Genomic DNA, 18,771 nt, shown 5'->3' with positions numbered 1-18,771 from the left:
GATTGACGATCAAAGACCAGTTAGGAGATCCTTGAATGATAAGAGCCTGAGCCAAGTAAAAGGAAAAGATGTATTTCAGTGATATTAAGGAGGCAGAATCAACCAAATGTGGATTCTGTCCTGGTTTCTAGTAATTTCCTGGTAATGCAGGTTTATTAAGGACTGTGGAGACTTGTGATGATATATGGCATCCTACATAAAAGCCCTATTCCTGTGCTCCTGGGCAATTCCAATTTTGCTCTTATCTCAGTGGGAAATAATGTCCATTCCAATCTTTCAGTGGTGACCTTTACTTGTCCTATCTGGGATTTGCCATCCACCATTGTATTCCTTTGTTTCTTCCCAGCCAAGGCCTTTTCTTTCTTTTTTCCCAGCTTTATTGAGATATAATTGTCATATAATATTGTATAAGTTTAAGGCATACAATGTGTTGATTTGATACACGTGTATATTGTGAAATATCTACCACAATAAGGTTAGTTAACATCCTTCACTCACATAAATACCATTTTGTTTCTGTTATGGTAAGAACATTAAAGCTTTATTCTCATAGCATCTTTCAAGTATACAGTACAGTATATATTGTTATCTATAGTCATCGTGCTGTACCTGTGATTCCTGGGACTTAATTCATCTTGTAATTGAAAGTTTGTACGCTTTGACCAACATCTCCCCATTTCCTCCACCCCCTCAGCCTCTGGCAACAACCTTCTCCTCTCTGTTTCTATGAGTCTGATGTTTTCAGATTCCACATATAAGTGAGATCATATAGTATATGTCTTTCGCTGTTTGACTTACTTCACTTAGCATAATGCCCTTCAGGTTCATCCGTGTTGTCACAAATGGCGGGATTTCCTTCTTTTTTATGACTGAATAATATTTCACTGTATCTATGTGCCACATTTTCTTTACCCATTCCTCTATCAACGAACACTTAGGTCATTTACATGTCTCAGCTATTGTGAATAATGCAGCAATGAACATGGGAGTACAGGCATCTCTTCAGGATAGTGGTTTCATTTCCTTTGGATATATACCTAGACGTGGGATTGCTCGATCATATGGTAGTGATATTTTTAAGTTTTTGAGGAACCTCCATAGTGTTCTTGGTAGTAGCTATACCAACTTATATTCTCACCAACAGTGCACCAGGGATCCCTTTTCTCTACATCCTCGCCAGCATTTATCTCTTCTTTTTTTAAAAAATAAATAAATTTATTTATTTATTTATCGTTGGCTGCGTTGGGTCTTCGTTGCTGCACGTGGGCTTTCCCTAGTTGCAGCAAGTGGGGGCTGCTCTTCGTTGTGGTGCGTGGGCTTCTCATTGCAGTGGGTTCTCTTGTTGTGGAGCATGGGCTCTAGGCACGCAGGCTTCAGTAGTTGTGTCATGAGGGATCAGTAGTTGTGGCTCACGAGCTCTAGAGTGCAGGCTCAGTAGTTGTGGCACACGGGCTTAGTTGCTTCATGGCACGTGGGATCTTCCTGGACCAGGGCTCAAATCCATGTCCCCTGCATTGGCAGGAGGATTCTTAACCACTGTGCCACCAGAGAAGTCCCTCTCTTCTCTTTCTGATAATAGCTATTCTAACAGGTATGTTATCTCGTTGGGGTATTGATTTGCATTTCTCTGATGATTGGTGATGTTAAACATCTCTCCATATACTTGTTGGGCATTTGTATATTTCCTTTGGATAAATGTCTAAGTCCTCTGCCCATTTTTTAATCAGATATTTTTTTGCTATTGAGTTGTATGAGTTCCTTATATATTAATATTTTGGAAATTAACCCCTTTTCAGATACATGGTTTACAAATATTTTCCACCATTCTGTAGGTAGTCTTTTTATTTTGTTGATTGTTTCTTTTGCTGTGTAGAAACCTTTTAGTTTGATGTAGTCCCACTTACTGATTTTTGCTTTTGTTGTCATATCCAAAAAATCATTGCCAAGACCAATATCAATGAGCTTTTCCCCTATGTTTTTTTCTAGGAGTTTTATGGTTTCAGGTCTTACATTTAAGTCCTTAATCCATTTTGAGTTAATTTTTGTGGGTGGTTTGAGATAGGGATCCAATTTCATTCTTTTCCCTGTGAATATCCAGTTTTCCCATTACCATTTATTGAAGAGACTATCCTTTCCCCATTGAGTATTCTTGGCTCTCCATGGTCTTTTCTTTTCCAGCTAAGCAAATAACTTTCTAGATGCAATTCTTCCCCCTAATAACATTCAGGGAAGTTAAGGGAAGTTTTGCTTCACTGAAGGCTGGGCCAACCTGCATGCTAGGTCTGTTACGTAGCTCCTGCAGAACTTGAAGGAGCTTTTCAGAGTTGAGATGTACATGTGTGTGGTGGGGCAGGGGGTGATATTAGAGGAGGGCCATCACTAGAAGAGAAGGACTTCCAGTGGGGGTCACATGGAACTAGACCTACTTAGACTGGAAGGGCTGCGTACTTCAGCCAAGAAGTCACTATATCCATAGGTACTGGGAGAAGGAGGAAGGGGTACAGGCATCTTTATGCCTGACCGAACTTGTCAGAACAGTGCCCTGGAGCTGGAGAGAGAAGTTCTCAAGGACAGACTCTTCATGTCCAAGGACCTCCCAGTGGTCACCCCTCTGCTAGAACAGGTGTGGTCTTGTGGAAGACAGGCTGTAGGAGAGGAAGGGTCCCTGATTCTCAAGGAAGGGGCATGGAGTGGGGAAGAGAGAGAGGAAGACTCTTCATGTTCTACTCTGACTCTCACTGTCTATCACCATCTCCTTGGGAACAAGAATCAGGAGCTACCTCCAGAGGAACAAGGGCCCAGCATTAGGAACCTGGATTTCTGGCCCAAACTCATCACGCTTGTTGTATCAATCATAGAGGAAGATAAGAATTCCTACACACTCGTTTTGAACCAGTAAGTATCACCTCACTTGGCCCTATCTGTTTAGTGGTTTGTTTGTCCATCTGTCTAACAGCCTCTTTCTTTCCTATCTCTATGTGTTTGCAGTGCCACCTCTTCCTCCTGTTCGTTCATCTGTCCCTCTGTCCCTTGTATCTGTCTGGGTAACTGTTTCTGGAGACAGGTGTGGAAACATAATGGGGGGCCCTGCCCAGACTGAGCCAGCCTCCCTTGAGTGAGAGACCTCTGGGAATGGCTGCCATAGGAGTCCCAGGGGATCCAGAGAGCATGTGTGTATGTGTCTGTCTGCTATGAATAAAGTGGGCCTTCTTATACCCACCTCCTTGCCCTTTCTCCTCCTGCTTATTTAGCCTGGGCCTGTCTTCCAACCCCAACACTTCTCCTCTTGGCCACAATTCCCTGCCTTCTAGGCATCATCTCCCCTAGGGCCACCTTGCCTGAGGGGATCCTCTGCCCTCACTTGTCCTACCCCTGGCCCCTGGGTCCCTTTTCTGCAGTTTGAGCCTAGTAGCCCTGTTTCCTAGGCTTCTCCTCTCTTCGATCTGACCTCCAAGAAATAGGCATGTTAGCCGTGGAAGCAATCAAATCAAATGGCTCTTGCCATGTTCTCTGACTGTGGCTTCTTCCATCATCCAGGTTTCCTCAGGAGTTGAATGTGGGAAAAGTCAGCGCAGAAGTGATGTGGCAACTCTTTGCCCAAGACATGAAATATGCACTGGAGGGTAAGGGTGTGCCCAAGGCAGTGGGCTGCAGACCCCTAGTCCAAGCACCTTGTTTGCTGTCCCTTTCTTCTCCCAGACAACTACAAGTTCTGGGTGAATAATACAGTGAGAAACTAGAGTGATTTTAGGCATGGTGGGTGATAGGCCTCAGGAGACGCTGGGTAGGCAAAGCTTCAGCCAAAGGAATAATGGAAATTGCTGTGTGGATGTAGGTTCCTCCTTCCAGCTTTAGAGCAAGTGCCTATTTAAAACTCTCCCAGCCCAGAGATCAACCCTTCCCATGCTGGGTGTTCTCAAGTGGCCCGCTCATTAGAGAATGGTCTTATGAAACTTATCTTTACAGTTTTACAGAATCTCAGAACCTTAAATACATAGATAGGTAAGGATTATTTTCTCATGCTGTAGACTGCCTGGCCTGACTTTCCTTGAAAGTTGTTCTGGATTGGTGTGACAAAGCCAGAAAGATACTTCTTCCCTCACTTCTCCTATAGAACAGGGTCACAGACCAATTATTACTCATCTTGTTCATTCAGCTTATTCTTTTATTCATTTCCCACTTTGGTCCACAAAGATATCACTCCCGACCTGTATCAGACCTTCCCATTTATACCCATCTGTGCTCACTTATTTAGCTGCATTTCCTGTCTGTTTATATATGTTAAAACATGTATATGTTTGTATATAAATAAACATATATATGTTTAAAACAAACACAAAAGGTTTGAACTGCTTCAAGAGAAAGAACTAATGTTGACCTGGTTTCAAATCTCAGTTTAACCACCTACTCAACAGTGTGTTCTTAGACTGAGCTACTTAACTTTTGTGAGCTCCCATTTTCTCATCTATAAAATGGGAGTGATGATAGCATCTATTTCATTGAGCTAATGAAGTAACCGAGGTGTATGTGACATACTTAGCATACTGCCTGGCATTTATTAAAGGCTGATGAGCAGAGATGCAATGTTAACAAAGTAGTATTTTTATAAGATTTTACCTCAATGGAAAACGGGGCAGATGGAACAGGGAGAGACTGGAAGCAGAGTGCAGATAGTGTAATCATTTAGGGCTGAGCGGATGGGGCTGGGATTAGAGCAGAGGAATTAGAGGAAGAATGCGATTTGATAGACATTGGAAGGAAGTTGTAACAGGGCTTAGTGATTGTCAGAATGGTGGAGGGCAAGAGAAAGGGAGACCTGTTTAATAAAAGGATAGTGTTGACTCCAACTGTGAAAACGCTATCACTCACCCAGTATTTTTAAAGTCAACTTTATTGAGGTGTAATATACATACAATAAAATAAAAACACTTTAAGAGTACAATTTGATGAGTTTTGACAAATAAGTACACCTGTGTAACTACTCTCCCAATTAACATATAAACAGAAAGTTTCTTCATGCCCCTTTGCAGTAAATCCCCACCCCATTCACCAGGCGTATTGAGTATTTTCTTTGGGCCACGCACTGTGCTAGTTGAGATGAATGAGGCATAGCCCCAGCCCTTGAGAAGCTCCCAGATCAGTCAAGACAACAGACCTATAAACTGGCAGTTACAATTCAAAGTTTTTAAGTGCTACTAAAGGAATAAGCATAGGGTGCTGAGAGGAGACCCATGTAACCTGGACCTGGGAGGACTACCTGGGAAGGCTTTCTGAAGGAGGTGATGTACAAACTGACACCTGAAGGATGATAAAACTTAGCTGGTGGGGAGGGAGAGCATTAGTGACAGGGAAGGGAGAGACAGGCATTTTAGGCAGAGGATACAGTATGTTCAGAGACCTGGGGTCTAGACAGAGCTGGCATGCTTGGGGAACTGTAAGCAGTAGTTCAGTGTGACTAGCACTTTAGAGTGTAGGGGAGGAGAGGAGAGGTGAAGATAGAGAAGTAGGACAGAGCTAGATCATACAGGAGGTTTTAAGCCATGTTTAGGATTTTGGACTCTACCCTGAGGCAGTTGAGAGGCATTGAACAACAATCCCATGTTAAGAAAGGGATTAACATAACTAGATTTTTAATATAGAAAGGCCACTCACTCTGGCTACAGTATGGAGAATAGGTTGGAGGAGGAAAGACCAGTTTGGAGACTATTGTGGTAATGCATGTTAGCGAAGGTGGTAATGAGACCTAGACAGGTAAAAGTGTAACTAGAAAGAAATGGATAAATTCCGGAGGAGTTTTGGAGATGAAATCAACAGCGATTAGTGAGTTAGTTGGATGTGAATAAAGAGGAAGAAGGAAGACTGGAGGATGATGCTCGGCATTGAACAAGAGGGTAAGATTAGTGTGTATACTCCAGCTTCAGCTGGAGATGTTAAAATGGCAAAAGGTGGTGACTGGAGTTAAACCCAGGCAAAGTGAAACGTTCCATCAAATCCTCGTATAGACATTACCAGAACCAGGGAGATATCAGCAAGCTGGAAAGTTGAAATCATGAGGTTGAAAGAACTCTCCAAGGATGAAAGATGAATGGAGGGAGGATTGTGGCAGTCACGGGCAGGAGAAGGTTTAGATACCCTTCTGCCCCTTTTGACAGGTTAACCAAGCCCTGATCACCACACCCCACCGTCAGCAACCTCAAGCGACTACTGGAGCATGACTCCATGGGAGTCTTACTATTGTTAGAACAGTTTAAAGTGTGCCCAGTGTTTTTGTACCACAGAAGTTAATTAGAAATTGGGGTTTTGGACCAGAGTACAGATGATGGATTGACAGAGAAAGTGAGAATTCTCTGTAAATACAGTAACTTGAAGGTCCCTAGAAGAAAGCAGTTAGGGAGCTCTGGAGTGATGGGGCAGCACTGCTTCCCTTCTAGTGGGTTGTTGAACAGGAAGGAGGAAGGGCCCTCCTGCTGGTACCTTTTCACGTTTCTAGGTTCTTGGCCTGGTTTAAGGACAGCAGGGTGGGAGAGAAGGGGCAAGCCCTGAGAGAGTCTCTCTGATGTCCCTGATTTTTTCACTTTCTTTATTGCTCATTGGTGTCTCTGCTCTGTCACAAGCATCCACTGTCATTCGTATACGAAAAGTCCTCTTTCTGGGTGGTAAGAACTTTTTGTTGTTGTCCCTTCACCTCTAGTTTTACTGCTGTTTCCTCTTCTCTTGCTCACTGCTTCATAGAAGAGACTGCAAATGCAACTTTGGGTTGAGATGGTGCTGCCTACAATGCCAGGAGATGAAATTCCTGGAACAAGGGAGCCTTTTGAGGCTGAATCCCGGGCTCCCGTTTCCTCCTTGAGTGTCTGCTGTATTAATTCACAAGGGCCGGCTGCCCCAGACTGGCTCTTCTGCCTTGACATGGAGGAGCGTCACCCATGGCAACTCTGAGTTGAGCAGTAGAGTTCCCAAGGACAATGATCTTCCCTTCTCTGTTGCTCAGTACTCTCCCCAGTTTGCTTGCTTTCACCATTGTTATATGTAAGCACACAGTTGGCTTTTATTGTTCAAACTAATGCTTCATCTCTAAAGGGGGTAAATGAAGAAAGCCTGTGGGTGTGGCCAGTGCCAGACTCTCTGGGCAAGCTGTGGGTGATCTTTATCCTAGACTTCCCAGAAGGCTCTGCAGATTCAGCTATATAACCTTTCAAGTCCATAAGCATCCCATTTTCTGTAGCAGGATGGCCCTTTCATCTGGCTGTGTTTCCAAACTGACTTGTCTGCATACTTCTTTGAGGGTTCATTTTTCAGTGTCCCAACTCTGCTCTGGGACCCTTCAGTTTACTTCAAGATTGTGTTACACCATGGCTGCTCAACTGCTCGTTCTGTCAGCTCAGGCCCATTTTGGTTTTCCCTGTGTCTGTGTGGTTGTCAGTGACCCATTTATGTCATATACGACTGCTCATCTCATCTGAGGAAATGGCTCAGGTACCAGGATTAGAAAAGCCCTGGAAAACCGTCATGTCTCTCCAGTCCTGGGCAGTTTCCCCACTAATCAGCCTTAGCACCTACATCCTTTTCTCCTCTTCTTCACCAGAGGCCAGTACCTCACTTGCACTTCCAAAAGCCAGCACAGGAAGACTGTGGGCCTTATCTGGGTGTCTCGCTTAGTCTCTAAAAAAAGATTTGGGCCAGGCTTTTAGCAGAGTACCCACTGTTAGAGGGAGGTGGCTGTGAGGAGGTGCTTGGGAGTCACCCTTGTTCTCAGACATTTGATAGAGCCACCTGACTAGATCTGCCGCCTTGGGAAAGCTCAGGAACCATGGCCTCTACTGCCAGGACCTGACCCAGCCTTCCTCCGTACCACTAGAGCATGAGAAAGACCGGCTGTGTAAGAGTGCTGACTACATGAACCTGCACTTCAAGGTGAAGTGGCTCCACAATGAATACATGCGGGATCTGCCTGCCCTCCAGGGGCAGGTGCCTGAGTACCCAGCGTGAGTCATCATGTGGGGGCTGCAGAGGGAAGAGGGGCGCTTAGGGGTTGGACAAGGCCAGTATCCTTACAGTCAGGTACATGGTATATGCCAACCACTAGCTCCAACCCCCAATTTTCCTGCCTGGCTGCAGGTGGTTTGAGCAGTTTGTCCTACAGTGGCTGGATGAGAATGAGGATGTGTCCCTGGAATTTCTGCGTGGGGCCTTGGAACGAGATAAGAAGGATGGGGTAAGTCGGGGGCTTGGGCTTCACAGGGGTGAGGCCAGGTCTCCCAGCAATTAGCTATCAGCAGAAGTTCCTGGGCTCAACCAGGATGGCTGTCCCTGCCTTGTGGAGTCCGTAAGGAGGGCTGTCGCGGGCCGCTGAGCCACCCCTGCTGGGCAGAGAGCCCTTTAGAACCTTACAGACTTGGGAAAAGGTAGCAGCTGAAGATGACCCTGTGTGTGGCCTTCCTTAGTTCCAGCAGACATCAGAGCACGCACTCTTTTCCTGCTCTGTGGTGGACGTCTTCACACAGCTCAATCAGAGCTTTGAGATCATCCGGAAGTTGGAATGCCCAGACCCCAACATCCTTGCCCACTACATGAGGAGATTTGCTAAGGTGACCATGACCTTCCCTACCCCTCCCCTCTTACCTCCATCACATCACAGCCTAGCCACAGGCCTGAGCTCAACCCCTCTTTGTGATGGCCTTTGGGTTAAGCCTGGCGTTACCCCCATTCTCCTTTACTTGAGTCCGGGGCAGACAGGTGGGTTTGTTTCAGTGCCGTTCTGGGGTTGAGAGGGAGATTTGTGCCTTACTTTGACATTCCCCTTTGCATACCTGCTGTTACTGTTCTGGGATGAGAAGTACAACCTCAGGTAAGATCCCTGTGGGTAGAGCTAAGGGTTCCCTCTCCTTTCCTTTTCTCCTCTTTTCTCAGACCATCGGGAAGGTGCTGATGGAATATGCAGACATCTTATCAAAGAACTTCCCAGCTTATTGCACAAAGGAGAAAATGGTGAGGGTTAGGCTTTTTGCTTTTGAAGCTCTCCTCAGAGCTAAGGGTGGGGTGATTCTCCTGACGTGTGATTCCCGGCAGGGCTGTGCTTGAGATTATGCCACAAAATAATAAGAACCTGATGAGGGGTTCCTTTGTGCCTCCATTTGGTAGTTTATTCTCTACTGAGCTAGGCCTTTGCTTAGTCTTTCTTTCTTTCTTTTTAATACATTCAGAGAGTTATAAAGGGTAATCCCATGAACACCTGGGGCCCCCCACCCAGCTTAAAAGCAGAAACATTTGCTTCTAGTCTTCATTCAAGGAGAGATGTCTGCATTGGTTCCAGATCTCAGTGCTTAGGGAGAGACACATGTAATATGTGTTGTAAATTCCCTGTGGCTTTTGGAGTAATGTGAGAGAGGGAGGGACTCTAGCCTGATGAGTTCTGTGCTGAATGGAGCCAAACTCAACACCTCCCTCTGTCCCCAAAGCCTTGCATCCTGATGAACAACATGCAGCAACTGAGGGTCCAGCTGGAGAAAATGTTTGAGGCCATGGGAGGCAAGGAGGTAAGTCTTAAGGTTTGGGGTTGCTGTACTTTCCCTTTGTTCCTGAGCTCCCTGGCCACAGAACTCCACCCTCTCCTGCCTGGGTATAGACCAGGAGTTTAGCTTGGGGTCTGGAGTGGTTTGAGCTGAGAGATTTGAGTAGGCATTGGGGTAGAGGCCCTAGGAGGGAGGAGTGGGGGCACAGGAAGGGAGGAAAGCATAAGAGAACCAGCTTAGCGAAGCCTGCCTCCTGTGGATACAGTTGGACCCTGAAGCTGCAGACAGTCTGAAGGAGCTGCAGGTGAAACTGAATACGGTTCTGGATGAGCTCAGCATGGTGTTTGGAAACAGGTCGGTGGCCCCAGAACACACAGCCCTCAGAGCCAGGTGTGGTGCCTGGCCAGTCCCAGATCCCCTGCCCCACACTCATCCACCCAGCTGCACATATGCGGATCTTCCCCCTCTTCCTGCTGGCTGTCCCTGTTGGAGCTACACCATGAGTATGCTGGAGTGGGACCAAATAGCTGGTGCTGCTTTAGGGACAGTGTGCATTTGGGGCAGGGAGGGCTGCACTGTGGGCACATGTGTAGTTTCCAGGTGCGGATTGATGAGTGTGTTCAACAAATGGCCGACATCCTGGGCCAGGTGCGGGGCCCAGGGAATGCATCCCCCAGCGCCCGGGCCTCAGTGACTCAAGATGCAGATAGTGTGCTCCGGCCCCTCATGGACTTCCTGGATGGCAAGTGAGTACAGCACTGAGGACTGTCCTTTAGGGACGAACAGGGCAGAAGCAGTCACAGAGGAGCCTCTCAGGGAGGGGGAGCTCTCAAGCACTTACCCCATCCTTACCTGTTGCCTGGTCCTGCAGCCTCACACTTTTTGCCACTGTGTGTGAGAAGACGGTCCTGAAGCGGGTACTGAAGGAGCTCTGGCGGGTGGTAATGAATACAATGGAGAGGATGATTGTTCTGCCCCCACTTACTGACCAGACGGTAAGGACACCTCCCTTCCACTTCGTCCTGCTGTGTCTCCCTAAACCTCCCCCATGCTTCCTGACTGAGTTTGGAGTTCTCTGCTTTTGACTGATTCGCTCTCTGCCCAGGGCACCCAGTTGATCTTCACTGCTGCCAAGGAGCTGAGCCACCTTTCCAAACTCAAGGTACTCTGGATGTGTGGGGTCCTTCTGAGGCTGGGGGTTGCCTGGAAGGAAGGAAATTTGAGCTTTGAAGACTGAAGCAGAGGGGAAGGAGAGGAACATGTAGCTGTGGCTGACAGGTGGGGGAAAGACTTTGATGACAGCCATAAGCTGTCCTGATGCTGTTGCTTTCTCTGGGGTTCTAGGACCACATGGCGCGAGAGGAAACCCGGAGTCTCACTCCAAAGCAGTGTGCTGTCCTTGACCTCGCCCTGGACACCATCAAGGTGGAGACCTCCCCCTCCTCTAGACAATCTTACTACCACTTGGTCCTGGCATTCCATTCTGCCAGATTAGGTGTCCCTCGGGCTCTTGCCACCCCACATCCAGAAGAGAGTGATTTTTGTGTCCATATCTTTCTCTGCTATTCCATATTCCTGCTGGGGACCAACCAAAAAGGTACCTCCTGTGTGGTCTCGGGTGAATCGCCACAGACCTAGAACATTATTCTTGGGTTCTGCGGACAGTTTAGTTCACTTTGTACCTCATTGTCATTCATGAATATTTTCCACTGGGAATTAATCTTCCAGATCCTAATACCCGACATCTGGCTGACCTCTTCACTTATGTTTAAAATCATTTGGGTTTTCGAAGGATTTTTTTTCCTATTACACATTCATTTATTCCACCAGGCAATATGTGTTCTGGGCACTATACACTATGAAGGATGCAGAGAGAATCAGATATAGTTCCTAGCATCAAGATACTTATAACCTGGTAAAGTGATAAATAAGGCAGGTACGTGTGGGCTGTGATTTAGGGCACTTCGGAGAGGTATGCCATAGGTATAAAGTGCTCTAAGCGTTCCCAGGGGTAAAGCAACACTTCTGACTACTCTCTTCCTGAAATGCTTCTGTCACATATCTTTGTCCAGATAGAGTCATCCTTCAAGAATCACGTCCAGAAACGTGGCCATCCCTTACCACTCCTGCCAGATATTCAAATAATACTCTTCACCTGAGAGACTATGACTCTGGCTCTGTGTGGTATTCCTGATATTGCTGTTTATTGAATGGCTCACCATCCTCTTCCAGCATCTTCGCTGAGCCTCTGCTCAAATGTCATTTCTCTGAGTAACACTGTTGGAGAGCTGCCTCTCTGTAAGGGGATGAGGCAGTAGCAGTTAGCAGTTATTCTTGTCTTTCAGCAATACTTTCATGCAGGAGGCAATGGCCTGAAGAAAACCTTCCTGGAGAAGAGCCCAGATCTGCAGTCCCTACGCTATGCCCTGTCTCTGTACACACAGACCACAGACACGCTCATCAAGACCTTTGTGCGCTCACAGATTGCCCAGGGTAAGGCCTAAGGGCTTTGGGTCCCCACCTCCCCTCCCTGATACATCTCTGTCCCTAGGGAGTCAGTATCCTGTAGCCCTCAGGGAGGATCCAAGTACTTCTCCAGAAAGCCCTTCAAACCCAGACACCAGGATTTCTTGCAGGATCCCAGTACTTACCCCCAACCCACACTCAAACCAGACAGGAGAATCACAGAGACCTGGGAAATGTGCCTGAGCTCTCTTTTCCCAGACATCATCTGGCCAGTGCATGTGTGTTGAGCTCAAGGAGTATACCTGTTTGGTAGGAAAAATCTGTGAGGAAGCCTTGAGAATGAGTGGTTGAGACACTCATGAAGATTCATAGCTTTGGGAGCCTAAGTTGGAAGCTGTCCAGGGGAGAGAAAGCAAAAGACTTTCCAGATTCTCCAGTGTGGGTGAGGAGAAGACTAAGAGAGGCAAACCACGGGAGCAGTTGAAGGGAGGGTGCGGATCATGGGGCTCTGCAGAGCTGAGACTCCGGCCTCATGGGTGATGCTAGTGCACAGGGAACCCAGGCAGCTGATTTTCTCCCAGTGACTTCCAGTTCTCAGAACCCCTCCTTGCCTCCAGGCAGGCCCATTCATAACAAAACACATCTGCCTAGACATGGCTCAGACTGAAATTCTGACCCTCACCCTGGGAAGGTCCTCCTGGAAAGGACCTTCAAGGCGCAGTTCTTGTTGCTCCTTCCAGGGAAGCCTGGAGGAGTGAACCTGGTGGAGGCGGGAGTGGGAAGGCTTAGGCCTTACTGAGCTGTGGATCTGGAGCACAGAGCTGACGCAGAGGGGAAGAGGGATCTAAGCAGTTAGAATAGAGTTGATGAAAGGTGAAAAATACAAGGGACCTGCAGTACTGCTCCGTTTTCCACGTATGTTCGTATTTCAAGTCCAGAGTGAGAAGGCAGAGCAAAAGAAGTTATGAGCCTTGCTCAAGGAGACGGGGATCTTTCACAGAGCTGAGTACATGTAAAGGCCTGTAACATCAGGGAGGATAGGAGTTAATCCAAAAGGCCTTTTGGAAACATTGAGCTTTAAGCTAGATATAAAGATGAGGAGACGCTCGAATGGGCACACATGAAGTAACAGCAGGCAGGGGTGGTGACTGCAGGGAGGATGCAACTGTGAGTGTACGTTTTCTACCCACTGCTTTATCATTTAAGGGCCTAGGAAATTAGAGCCTACAACTTTCTCTTTTGTGCCCTGTGGGTCTCAGAAACCTTCTCTCTGTATGTTCTACTGCTTCTGTCCATGATTTGGTTGATCTTCAAACTGTTAAGTATAATTTGGAGCATTCGAGCATTGACCCCAGTTCTTTGACCTCTCTCTCCACCCTACCCCATCTCCGTGCTCCCTCAGAATATGTGTAGAGCTGCTCTGAATGGCTGTTAACTCCTTAGACCTCTAACTGATTCTTCTTTCTCTGTCCTACTGCTGCTACCTCTTGACTTGCCTGTCCTCACTCAGTGCATGATGGGAAAGGTATTAGGTTTACTGCTAATGAGGACATTCAGCCGGAAAAGGGTACGTTATATACCATGCAGATGTGAATCTAATATGGGCTAACACTGTCACCTGTGAACTAGAATGAGCTGCTTATGTTGGGGCTGGGGGAACCAAGTATCAGAGTTCAGAGGCTCTATCCCAAGTTTCAGAGATGGGCAGTGTATTCATACAGTCTGAGACAGGGTTAACAATAGCTGTCCTCAGAATTCCCCCACCCCTCCGTCTAAGGACAAAGAAGTTTTATCTGGGGTGTAGGGTACCGGTGTTTTCCCAAAATAGAGTGAGGCTTCTGCAGAGGGGAGGCTGAAAATTGGCCAGAGGGACTGGGGAGCTGTTTGCAGAGAGGTCCAGGTTTGAGTAGGAAAAAGTCATTCTGTGCAGGGCAGCCTCCCAAGAAGGGGCCTCCACAGGTGGGAAGGTGCTGCTTTTGGCTAGATGGGACCCACATTGTTCTGCTGAGACACCATGGGGTGGACATAATTCTCAGACAAAAATACAGGGTGGCAGCACTGTCCTTTCCCAGCAACTTTCAATGAAAAATTCTGCAGGCTGGGAGAGGTTTGGGGAATCTGAGAGATTCCAGGTGCAGTTCTGGAAGAGGTTTCACCTAAGATGTTGTCACCCTGATTTGTATTTTAATACATAGTCTTAGTCTTTATCCCCGTTCTTTTCCTTCTCCCATTACTTACTTCCCCATAGCTTCTGTGGGTGATTACTTCTTGCTTTAGGATGTAGGATAGTAGCCTCCCAACTCCACGGTTTTACCTGGAATAATTAGGTCTAAAGTCTTAAAGTTCTCCAGTGGGGGAATCATCTGTCCATCTGTCCCTCAGGGTCCGGTGTGGATGATCCTGTGGGAGAAGTCTCTATTCAGGTGGACTTGTTTACACATCCTGGAACTGGGGAGCACAAGGTCACAGTGAAAGGTGAGTGGCATGGGCTTACAGACCCCAGACCTTTTCTTGCCCAGTGGCCTCATCAGTCAAAGGCAGGGACTGCTTATCCCAGCCTTTCAGCTTAGCCCTCCTCCAAGGGGAATGCCACCCGGGGCTCAAGAACTGGGAATGCTTGATGGGATCTCTCACAGGTTTCCCATGTTTGTGCAGTGGTGGCTGCCAATGACCTCAAGTGGCAGACAGCCGGTATGTTCCGGCCCTTTGTGGAAGTAACCATGGTTGGCCCTCACCAAAGTGATAAGAAGAGGAAGTTCACAACCAAGTCAAAAAGCAACAACTGGGCCCCCAAGTACAATGAGACATTTCACTTGTAAGTTATGGGATGGGGGCCTGAAGGACTCTGGGATGGGGTTGATCTGGGGGGTAAGAATTGAGAGGGGAAAGAAGGGATGGGCTGGATGGCAGCTGGGGTGAATTCATTTGAGGACGCCCTCAGCTCTGGTCTCCCACCTTCCATCTACCCTGTGCTCACAGCCTCCTGGGAAATGAAGAGGGGCCAGAAGCCTATGAGTTGCAAATATGTGTGAAGGATTACTGCTTTGCCCGGGAGGATCGTGTTCTGGGGCTGGCTGTGATGCCTCTGAGGGACGTGGCAGCCAAGGGCAGCTGTGCCTGTTGGTGCCCCTTGGGCCGGAAGATCCACATGGATGAGACAGGCATGACCATTCTCCGGATTCTGTCTCAGAGGAGCAATGACGAAGTGGCCCGAGAGTTTGTGAAGCTCAAATCGGAGTCTCGTTCCGTGGAGGAGGGGAGCTGAGCACCTAGGCTCCTGTGCCAACCAGATGGCACCAGTTCCACAAGTCAGGGCTAGTGGGAGTTACTGTGTTTCTTAGGGTCCTCGTAGTCAAGAGGTTGACTCATTCCGTTAAGGACGTTGAAGGAAAAGTTTGGGGTGATGCGAGTATGGCTTTGCACAGAAAGGGTCATGAGTCCCTGACCAGCAGGTTTGTGATGCTGGGAGCTGGGCTGTGGGGGTTACCAGGCAGGGAGATTTTCCACAGAGGGGTAGACGTTTCTGAGAGTGTCAGCCATTCTTGGCAGAGGTTCTTCCACTCCCACAACCCTTCTCTACCCCTCTCCATACCACACCTTATCCAGTTAAATCCGTACATACCAATCACTAGAAGAACAAGTTTAGAGGGCCTGGAGCTTGTGCCTAATTAGGTAAGTAATCATTTGAGTCTACAGGTATTGCTGAGCCCTGTGGTCTGGATTGGAGTATGGCCAGGGCAGGAGCACACAGAACAGAATTCAGCCTGTCCCTTGAGCAGAATCTACTGGTGTAGAGTAGCTCAAGTGAGTACAAGGCATTGAAACTGAACCAGAAACCTTTCAGAAATGAGCTCTGCTAATCCCTTGCCCAGATTATCTGTCATGAGTAGAACCAGGTTCCCATGGTGCTTCAGAGCCCTGAGCAGAATTTCTTTGGAACCCAAGCACCAGGGGCCACCTGCCCATGAGTCCCCCTACCTCACTCCTTTAGGAAGAGGAGTGATGCTTCAGGACATGAGAAGCTCTTCTTAAGTGTATGCACCTGAGAGCTAGTTGAAGGATCCAGGAGAGAGGACTGTATTTTCTTCGTGAAAAAGCCCTGAACAAAGCCAAAAGTTGTGGAAATCAATCTAGAAAGAGTCCTCTTCACCTATGGCCACTGCCTTCTGACGGTCCTCCCCCTTGCAGAAAGAATCCAGCCTTTGTCCTCACTCCCCTTCATCTAGGTCAGCTGCAGTTCCCCTCATAGACCTTCAACCCTACAGAAGGAACTTGGACTGTGATCCCTCTGTACCAGCTGGAGGAAGGGGGGGGCTCAACACTCCCTGGGAGGTCAGAGACAAACTTTTTCCAGAGGGTCATGTGGACTTCCCAGGCCCCTTGCTCAGAGAAGGCCCTTCGATAACCTCAGTAGCAGCCTCTTGGACTTCCTGAGGACTCTGCATTGTCCATTGGCTATTACATGAAATAAGAAACTAGGAATCTTTGCTGTTTTAAATTATTGTATGTGCCATTGTTACAAGAGATTATTGGCTAGTCTGTAATAAATTATCTTATAGCAGCCTTTGGGGTCTGATAATTCTGTTAAAGTGTGGAAAGCTGTAGAAATGACTTCCTTATATAATGATAGGTTTTAGACAAGTGGTCCCTTCCTGCTCTCCACCCGCCACCGCCCACCCCCAAGTGGTGGAGCCTCAAACCGCTGGGGGAGAGGGGGCAGATTGCTGAGAAAGGGGACGTGGTTGGAGGCGGGCTTGGGGAGGAGGGGCGTGGCCGGAGGCGGGGCTCTACTCTGCCCGGATCGTGTGGCTCCGGGGCACCTGTGCGCAAAGGTGCGTTAAGATGGCGGTCGCTGGAGTCGGTGGCTGCGGAGCGATGGTGAGCAAGAGGCGCCCGAAGGTGGCGCCCGAGGAGAGGGTATCGCCTTTTCCCTCCCAACACTGAAGAGAGACTGTACCCCCATACTATCTCGCATTCCTAGCACTCTGTGTACTTCCCAACAGCTGTCCGTCTTCATACTTTCTTGTAAACTGTTCTCCCAGTACTCCCCATCCCCACACTCGAGTATACGGGTTTCCTAGATGCTCCAGAGAGGACTTACCTGCCCAGATACCTAGCAAAGGGGATCTTTATGCCCCAAATACCTCCCAGAGGGCATCCATTTATCTGGTTACTTCATAAAGCAGATACCCCCAAAACCTCCAGCTAAGGTACATTCCTATTAACTCAGGGAGTTTTGTCCACTTTTCCAGCACTATCCAGATTGTCTGAGAGGGAAGCCATGAATCCTATACCATATTTGACTTGAAAGTGGCACATTTGCTCTCATTCCTCTGTCATATGGAGCAAGAAACCTACTTCATAAGGAAAAGTCAAACTCTGGCTGACTAGCTTACAAAAGGCTTGCAGATTTGAATCAGTAGCTAACTTTTTAAAACCAGATTTTATGTTTTAAAAATGAGTATTTCTAGCTTTTGAGGAAATAATCAGAAGAACTATTAACTCTTAGCTGACATTCCCACAAAGTGACAGGTGGTTGGAGCTGAGAAGCAACTAGCAAATTAGTTTTCTGTAGTTCATCATAGACTCCATTACTCCTTATTTTGTCATTCTGGGCTTTACATTATTTCCCTGGTATGCGGTAGACACTTGAGTTTGAGATCCCTGATATAAGACTTTTGATAATTTTCTGTGCCAATACTTTGAGCTCTTAATGGAAACTGAAATCCATAGAGGTTGGATATATGTTATATATGTTTAGGTTATCTTTGGTTTCTGTGATGCCCTGATTAGGATCCGAGATCATACTAGTAGCTAAAACCCAGGGTGAAATCTGTATTAAAGTGTTTTTTATAAGAGAATTCAATCAAAATATCTGCAGTTAGCTTCCTGGTGCATTTGATCTTGAAGAAATCATGTGCCAACTCCTCTCTGGTGGGATCAGGCCAAGAACAAGGCGTTGTTTCTCTTTGAACAGCTGGTTTTAAAAGGGCCTGGCTCTGGTCTGTACCAGAAGTGATGTCTCAAAAGTGCCGTCTCCTTCACTCCAGAACGCATAGATCATAACCCTCCTCTCTGTGGGAAATAGCAGGCCTTGTAGTATCGAGAGTTGGGGGTATTCTGCAGGCTGTATCTAATCAGAAGTAGAATAGAAGTACCTTTAATAGTGGATTTTTTAAAAAGCAAAATCATTTCTATCAGCATAAGTATATAACTCACCTAGTCATTGTGAATATTTGGACTAGCTCCGTGAATGAACCTCACATATCTTGAAGCAGAATGGCTAAGCTGAAGAAGCAACATGGAGTAGTGAAGATGGTATTGAAGTGGGAGTCAGAAAACATGAACAGTAGTCTCTGCTCTGCTACATACTTCTCAGGGGACCTTGACTTTTAACTTTTCAGAGGCTGTTGCTTGCATCTGTTAAATGGACTATGAATTCCTGCCATGTTTACTTCAGAGGGGTTAAATGGGCTTATTTAAATGTGAAAACACTTTGAAAACTATACTGTACATGTATAAGGGATTATTGTCATTATTACAAATGATCCTCTGAGCTCTGATAACTTCCAAGGAACTTGTCTTGCTGTGTCCTGGGTTCAAAATCAATAAATATTTGCTGAACACATAATATGTGCCAGGTACTCATCTAGGCATGGAGCCTAGCACTGAATAAAACAAAAACCCTTGTATGAATTTAAGAGTGGGTTATCAGCATGCTGAGTGCCTACTAAGTACCCAGCACAGCATCACAGCATGGTGAAGTAATAGGGAGAACCTAGATGATGCACTT

The 18,771-nt window shown here is 47.0% G+C and overlaps 1 protein-coding gene across 9 annotated transcripts in view; it reads left to right on the top strand.

Moving 5' to 3' along the window:
* Positions 1-16,539, top strand: part of UNC13B (unc-13 homolog B) — a 224,849-nt gene extending 208,310 nt beyond the window's left edge. For 6 of the 9 annotated variants that reach the window (XM_060300789.1, XM_070045732.1, XM_070045733.1 and 3 more), the window contains 17 exons: positions 2,768-2,895; positions 3,538-3,623; positions 7,859-7,985; positions 8,119-8,215; positions 8,445-8,588; positions 8,911-8,988; positions 9,459-9,536; positions 9,778-9,866; positions 10,106-10,258; positions 10,384-10,507; positions 10,618-10,674; positions 10,857-10,937; positions 11,858-12,005; positions 13,489-13,545; positions 14,361-14,453; positions 14,634-14,793; positions 14,958-16,539. In XM_060300789.1, coding sequence (XP_060156772.1) covers positions 2,768-2,895; positions 3,538-3,623; positions 7,859-7,985; positions 8,119-8,215; positions 8,445-8,588; positions 8,911-8,988; positions 9,459-9,536; positions 9,778-9,866; positions 10,106-10,258; positions 10,384-10,507; positions 10,618-10,674; positions 10,857-10,937; positions 11,858-12,005; positions 13,489-13,545; positions 14,361-14,453; positions 14,634-14,793; positions 14,958-15,243 — 1,986 coding nt within the window. In that variant the 3' untranslated portion in view covers positions 15,244-16,539. The other 3 variants (XM_030884175.2, XM_060300792.1, XM_060300791.1) reach the window with 3 other exon arrangements.
* Positions 16,540-18,771: the final 2,232 nt, after the last annotated feature.

The sequence above is a fragment of the Globicephala melas genome, chromosome 6, assembly GCF_963455315.2.
Source record: "Globicephala melas chromosome 6, mGloMel1.2, whole genome shotgun sequence".
In the NCBI taxonomy this organism is placed as follows: Eukaryota; Metazoa; Chordata; class Mammalia; order Artiodactyla; family Delphinidae; genus Globicephala; species Globicephala melas.
This window is presented reverse-complemented; position numbering and strand designations above follow the sequence as displayed.